At 41.0% G+C, this 7,500-nt stretch overlaps 1 protein-coding gene across 3 annotated transcripts in view; it reads right to left on the bottom strand.

Annotated features, from left to right (window-relative positions):
• Window positions 1–837: 837 nt before the first annotated feature.
• LOC125038167 (WD and tetratricopeptide repeats protein 1-like) overlaps window positions 838–7,500 on the bottom strand; it is a 23,431-nt gene continuing 16,768 nt past the window's right edge. For 2 of the 3 annotated variants that reach the window (XM_047631525.1, XM_047631524.1), the window contains exons 12-14: window positions 4,398–4,572; window positions 3,946–4,138; window positions 838–3,648 (exon numbers count right to left, since the gene is read on the bottom strand). In XM_047631525.1, coding sequence (XP_047487481.1) covers window positions 3,385–3,648; window positions 3,946–4,138; window positions 4,398–4,572 — 632 coding nt within the window. In that variant the 3' untranslated portion in view covers window positions 838–3,384. The remainder of the gene's footprint in view (window positions 3,649–3,945; window positions 4,139–4,397; window positions 4,573–7,500) is intronic. The other variant, XM_047631526.1, reaches the window with a different exon arrangement.

Raw genomic sequence — 7,500 nt, 5'->3', positions numbered from 1 at the left:
TCAAACTCATTATATGCATTTTCTCTGGAGGGTTCTGGAAATAATATTAGTATCATTAGTGCAAGTTCTATCATTATCACAACATTTGTGCCATTTTACTATTGCTACTGAACTCTAATGTCACTTCATCTATGACTAGTATGTATTATGAAAGTTGGCATTATTACGATAATACACATGAATTGAGTTGGGATTATTATAACTAAGTTAGACTTTAACAGAAGGAAGATCTGAATACAGATATCTATGTGTTGAAGAGTATGTGGTAGGGTACTATATAAATTTTGCTAATTCATAAACAAAAGACATTTTTTTAAATGTATAAAATAAGTTTCCAGCCAATCTAAGTTTAATATCATAGCTTGAATAAATTTGCTCACAATTCATGAACAAAATTTTAAGAAGTTGCTTCAACTAAAATGCACCTGCCTTATGTATTTGTTAATGTTGCAGAAAGGCATTTACATATTCTTTTTGTTACTTTATCCATAAAATACATGATGCTAGTATACCCACTAGTCTCTGATACTACCAACCTCCAATATTTTCATACTGATGTCACCATGCTACTTTGTGTAAGAATAACAAATTAAAATATCCTTAAAATATCCTCTTGTAAAAATGCAGCCATAGAAAGATTTCCCATAAGGAAACAGAGGAAGTAATAAAATATCACCAGGCACATAGTTACAGTAAAATAGTTATGCATCAATAATAACATGATGAAACATTTTCCTAAGAGCCCATGCACACTCAGAAGCAGCCCCATGACCTTCAGTGAAAGGGATGTTGAAGTTCTAACACATAAAAAAAGAGGAAACTTAAAACCCAAGCATGCCAATTTTTTAGCATTTTAATGTTTAATACATAATACCTTTGAATTCTAAACTGGAGGAATATTAATGATAATAGCAATATCAATACTGAATAAAGTTATGGCTTGAGTCTAATTAATATTCACATTCCTGTATTTTTTTTTTGACTATCATGAAATATTACATGTATACAGTAGGTATTTAGTACCAATTATACATCACATTTTCATTATGGAGAGTATTCCATGAACAATACTTTATGTATGGGCCTAGTCTATCATGCTGACACACGAGAATAAATACATGCTCTTATAATGACAAATTCATAGTAGTATGTATTCTCTTAACATTATCATGGGTCCTTGAAATGTAAATATCAAGAATAAATATATCTTATATATTGAGAAAACTGTCATTATCTGTACCCCACTTCACTTAAAATCAAAGGTGGGAGTATGCCTGAAAGGGCCAAAATTACATCTGAAAAATCAAAAGAAAAATGTTGAACGTAACTGTTTAACCCAATGTGTGTTGGCTTTTTCGGGGACGTGCTGTCTGCCAAACAGTTACATCCGTATGGGCTGCAGCAGTAGGGATGCCACCAGTGGCATCGGCACTATGGCACCATGGCATCATAGTAGATGCCACCCACAAACAAAGGGTTAAAAGCAAAAACTTGATAATTTTCCTCCATGATACACAAAGTTTCTTAATCAAACGTTCACTGATTATACAAGAGCATATGAGGAAGGTAGGCAGCATGAGACCATTTAGTGGGTATAACTAGTGTTAATGAATGCTATGACTGCACATTTTTTCTCTTTTTCTCAGTTCCTTTATCAACTGGGTAATTCTATAAAAGGAGTAAGTTAACAAGACCACGTTACCACAGCAGGGAGTAAGTGAAAATATATTAATATCAACAAAATCTTGTAATAAGGTAAACACAGGAAAAGTAAAAAATAGCTATGCATGTACTGTAAGCAAACACAGAAACATACCAAGGAATCACATTAATAGTGACAAATAATTATATTTTTTGACCACTAAGGAAATCTTTCCAGAAAGACTGAAGGTTTTATATATTTACTTACTAAATACACAAGTTTCTCTTTCTTTTTCTGAGAATACAAATATTTTCATAGAATGTCCCCTAATGAACATGCCTTCTTAGAATAAATTGGGCAAATTGTGAAGAGGATAAGCCACTATATCTCATATACAGTAGGACATAACTTCAAAATTATTTACAGCATTTCACATAACAAAAATAAACATATCAAATATAGGTAGAAAATAAAGAATGAGAGAAACCATGTCATACTCAGACAAGTTCATTTCAGCTACATACAGAAGGAACAACAGATAAAGCACACAATATTTACAATGCCTAGAAATGGAATATTTTTTTATCGCTTTCAAAAGCATTATCTTTTCTGGATGAATCTTATAATCAACAACAAAAAATGGAATATCTGTATAGAAAATGCAGGATGCAAATATAAAATGTATGGCTTAAGCAAAGAAAATCATAATAATAAGGCAGAACAAAAGTATTATATAATGTTACCTAATACAATGTTTTGCCCAAATTCTTTGGAACATAATCAGTCATTAAACATATACATGTATATACAAGTACATTAGCATGTACTGACTCATTTGATAGTAACTGCTGATGTACCCTGTTCGAAGATTTTATATATTTATATATTTATATATATATAGATATATCAAAGTTGTTTTACAAAATATAACTTTCACACAAATGATTATGTACATGAATTAAACTGCACATCAGAGCACCAGTATAAATATTTAGCATATCAAACAGCCTCAAATGTAAGCCGTTTATAAGCCTGGCAGGGGAAGAGGTTGAATGAGCTCACAAGATTTGAAAACGTAGTTTAACTTGTCTTGCATTTTCAGTTTAAACTACTTGTAACTTAATAAATAACAAAATAACCATTTATACTTACACTGCAGAATACACAGATACTAATTTGACACTATAAGTTCCAGTAAAGACTGCTTATACTGGTTTTGAGAATGAATGAACCTATTATCTACATTCTGTTTAACTGAAGGCTGAACAGCCAAACATACAACTTTATATAATCCAGAAATCATAAAAAAAAAAAACAATAATAAATAAAAAATAACTGAAAGTTCTTGAACAATCCACTTACAATCAAAAGAGAAGTTTTTCAAATCTCTGACTGCATAAAACAAGAGAATCTGATTTCTAGTCTATCAATAAGATGAAAGATCTTAGTTGTAGTTGAAGTACATGTGATACTCATATCCTCCACCACACAAGTCACTTGATTAGTTCTAAGCTAAAGAGACTCCTGCAACAAAGGCCTAGAATCTGAAATACCTATTTGAGAAAGACTTCTTTGGTACTACACCTGTATAACAAAGTAAAATGACTGACAAAGCAGGGACCACAATCCTAAGAATTTCCATTCAGGGTTTTTTCAGAATTCAGACCAACGACAAGGAGCATCCATCACAGTCTCATTTCAATAAGGTTGCCAGGCAAGTGTGAACACTTATCTGGCTGGGCTCAGCTAGTACGACATTGGACGTCTGCCAAGTTGCGATCATTCTGGCCCCCAGGAGAAGGGTCCCGCGAGGGATTATCGCCACCTGGCCCTCCTCCTCCTCCACCTCTCCCCTCACCCCCACCGCCTCCTCCAAACACATGGGCCATGTTGCCCATATGCATCAGCATCATCTCCAAGGGATCAGCACTCATGCGTTGCTGGTTGGCTTGGGCTGTTTTTTCCATTTTCTCAAAGTCCATACTTTGAAGATCTTCATTATCCACCTATGAAAAAGTTCAAATTAATAAAATCATATAAATCAAACCTATGGAAATATGTGTTTTGAAACCCAGTGTGTCCACTTCTTTTTCAAACATGCCTTAATATACAAAAAAAAAAAAAAAAAAAAAAAAAAAAAAAAAAATCTTTTATGAGTACATTATCCAAATTCCTTATTTCTTTTTCTATATTTCCCTTATTCAATAATTTTAAAATATTCTGTTCTTGCTAATTAGTGCTGTCAAATGGGAAGGAAGAAATAGAAAATAATACACATTACCATAAAATCTATCTATACATACCTGTGGAAGAGGAGCCCAAAGTTTCACAACCGACTCAATTCCACTTGTGGCTAATAAACAGGTGTGCGGATGGGGCTGGACACAATTAACAATGGATTCATCTCCCGGAATAACACGAATGAGGTTGGTGGTTTCACGATCCCAAATAAACAAATTTCCATCATCTGACCCTGCTGCTATGAATTCACCATCCCTGAAACAGGTATCACTGCTTGAGCACTTTAACTTTTGACACAAAAGATTATTATAAAAAATGTTGTTTACATTTCAAATTTGAGTATTTCTGCATAACACATTTTCTACATCTTTGAGATGTTGAAAAGGTCAACCATCAAAAGTTTCTAACTTTGAATACCTGTCTGGAAATTTCCTAAACCAATATCAAGAAAAACAGCAATGCTAATGTTCATAGTGACGGCAAAAAATAATAAACACTAGTGCAGAATACTCACTTTCCAAGAAAAGCAGCTTCTTTAATATCAGTGGTGGTGTTGCAGTGGCCACAGTACGACTTATGATAGTCTGTGGCTCTTACCCGCCATTCCTGTTCCTGCGTACTAGGTGTTGGCAATACACCCAGGAGTCCTTCTTCATCCATATCTCCCTCACTGCTATTATCTGAAGAAACTAACTCTTTTAGTGTAAGTTATATAGGCCTTTACTTTTTCCTTTATATGTAAGGGATAAGAAAAATGCAGGGTAACATGATTTTTCTTCAACACACTCTCTCTCCCTCTCTCTCCTTCTCTCTCTCCTTCTCCCTCTCTCTCTCCTTCTCCCTCTCTCTCTCCTTCTCCCTCTCTCTCTCCTTCTCCCTCTCTCTCTCCTTCTCTCTCTCCTTCTCCCTCTCTTTCCCTCCTTCTCTCTCTCTTCCTCCTTCTCTCTCTCCTTCTCTCTCTCATTCTCCCTCTCTCTCTCCTTCTCTCTCTCCTTTTCCCTCTCTCCTCTCTCATCTCTCAATCTCTCTCGTCTCTCTCTCGCTCTATCTACATCTCTCTCTCGTCTCTCTCTCTCCTCTCTCTCTCTCCCTCTCCCTCTCCCTCTCCACTCCTCCCCTCTCCCTCTCCCTCTCCTCTCCCTCTCCCTCTCTCCCATCCCTCTCCCTCTCGGTCTGCGCTCCGCTCTCTCTCTCCCGCTCCCACGCGCTCGCCTCTCGTCTCTCTCTTCGTCGCTCTCTCTCTCTCTCTCTCTCTCCTTCTTTTCCCTCTCTCTCCTTTTCCCTCGTCTCTCTCCTCTCTCTCTCTCTCTCGCTCTCGATCTCCGCTCTCAGCTCTCAGCTCCTCCAGCTCTCTGCTCTCGCTCTCCAGCTCTCGCTCTCGCTCTCTCGCTCATCGTCGCTCGTCTCTCTCTCTCTCTTTCCTCTCTTCCTCTCTCTCTCTCCTTTTCCCTCTCTCTCTCCTTTCCTCTCTCTCTCTCTCTCTCTCTCTCTCTCCTCTCTCTCTCTCTCTCTCTCTCTCTCTCTCTCTCTCTCTCTCTCTCCTTTCCCTCTCTCTCTCTCTCTCTCTCTCCTTTTCCCTCTCTCTCTCTCTCTCTCTCTCTCCTTTTCCCTCTCTCTCTCTCTCTCTCTCTCTCCTTTTCCCTCTCTCTCTCTCTCTCTCTCCTTTTCCCTCTCTCTCTCTCTCTCTCTCTCCTTTTCCCTCTCTCTCTCTCTCTCTCTCCTTTCCCTCTCTCTCTCTCTCTCTCTCTCTCCTTTTCCCTCTCTCTCTCTCTCTCTCTCTCTCCTTTTCCCTCTCTCTCTCTCTCTCTCTCCTTTCCCTCTCTCTCTCTCTCTCTCTCTCTCTCTCTCTCCTTCCATCTCTCTCTCTCTCTCTCTCTCCTTCTCTCTCTCTCTCCTTCTCTCTCTCTCTCCTCTCCTCCTCTCTCTCTTCTCTCTCCTCTTCTCTCTCTCTCCTCTCTCCTCTCCTCTCTTCTCTCCTTCTCTCTCTCCTCTCTCTCTCTTCTCCTCTCTCTCCCTCTCCCTCTCTCTCTCTTTCCCTCTCTCTCTCTCTCTCTCTCTCTCTCTCTCCTCTCTCTCTCCTCTCTCTCTCTCTCTTCTCTCTCTCTTCTCCTCTCTCCTCTCCTCTCCTCTCTCCCTCTCTCTCTCTCTCTCTCCCTCTCTCTCTCTCTCTCTCTCTTCTCTCTCTCTCCTCTCTCTCTCTCTCTCTCTCCCTCTCTCTCTCCTCTCTCTCTCTCTCTCTCTCTCCTTTCCCCTCTCTCTCTCCTTCTCCTCTCTCTCTCTCTCTCTCTCTCTCCGTCTCTCTCCTCCCTTCTCTCTCTCTCCTTCTCTCTCCCTCTCCTCCTCTCTCTCTCCTTCTCCCTCTCCCTCTCTCTCTCCTTCTCCCTCTCTCTCTCCTTCTCCCTCTCTCTCTCTTCGCCCTCTCTCTCTACGTCTCCCTCTCTCTCGTCCTTCTCCCTCTCTCTCTCCTTCTCGTCTTCTCCTTCTCTCTCTCTTCTTCCTCTCCTCTTCCTTCTCCCTCTCTCTCTCCTTCTCCTCTCTCCTCCTTCTCTCCTCTCCTATCGCTTCATTCTCCTCTCCTTCTCCCTATCTCCTTCTCCCTCTCTCCTTCTCCCTCTCTTTCTCGTCCTTCTCTCTCTCTTCTTCTCTCTCCTTCTCTCTCTCCTTCGCTCTCTCCTTCTCCCTCTCTCTCTCCTTCTCCCTCTCTCTCTCTCTTCTCATCTCTCGCTCTCTCTCTCTCTCCTCTCTCTCTCTCTCTCCTCTCTCTCTCTCTCTCTCTCCTTTTCCCTCTCTCTCTCCTTTTCCCTCTCTCTCTCTCCTCTCTCTCTCTCTCTCTCTCCCTCTCTCTCTCCTCTCCTCCTCTTTCTCCTCTCTCTCTCTCCTCTCTCTCCTCTCTCTCCTCTCCTCTCCTCTTCTCCTCTCCTCTCCCTCTCTCTCTCTCCTCTCTCCTCCTCCTCTCTCTCTCTTTCTCCCCCCCCCTCTCTCCTCTCCTCTCTCTCTCCTCTCTCTCTCTCTCTCTCCTTTCCTTCTCTCCTCCTCCTCTCTCTCCTCCTCTCTCTCTCCTTCTCCTTCATTTCTCCCTCTCCTCTCTCTCTCTCTCTCTCCTCTCTCTCTCCCTCCTCTCCTCTCTCCTCTCTTTCTCTCTTCTCTCCTTTCTTCTCTTCCTCTCTCCTTCTCCTCTCTCTCTCTCTCTCTCTCTCTCTCTCCTCCTCTCTTCCTCCTCTCTTCTTCTTCTCTCCCCCTTCTTCTCCTCTCTCTCTTCCTCCTCTCTCTCCTCCTTTTCTCCTCTCCTTCTCTTCTCCTCTCTCCTTCCTCCTCCTTTCCTCCCTTCCTCTCTCTCCCTTTCCTCTCCCTCTTCCTCTCTCTCTCCTTTTCCCCCTCTTCTCTCTCTCTCTCCTCTCCCTCTCTCCTCTCTTTCTCTCCTTCTTCCTCCTCTTCTCTCCCCCTCTCTCTCTCCTCTCCTTTTCCCCTCTCTCTCTCTCTTCTTTCTCTTCTCTCCTCTCTTCTCCTTCTTTCCTCTCTTCTCTCTCTCCTTCCCCTCTCTCTCTCTCTCCTTTCCCTCTCTCTTCCTCTCTTTCTCCTCTCTCCTCTCTCTCTTCCCTCTCTCCTCTCTCTTCCCT

The sequence above is a fragment of the Penaeus chinensis genome, chromosome 24, assembly GCF_019202785.1.
Source record: "Penaeus chinensis breed Huanghai No. 1 chromosome 24, ASM1920278v2, whole genome shotgun sequence".
NCBI classification, from domain to species: Eukaryota; Metazoa; Arthropoda; class Malacostraca; order Decapoda; family Penaeidae; genus Penaeus; species Penaeus chinensis.
This window is presented reverse-complemented; position numbering and strand designations above follow the sequence as displayed.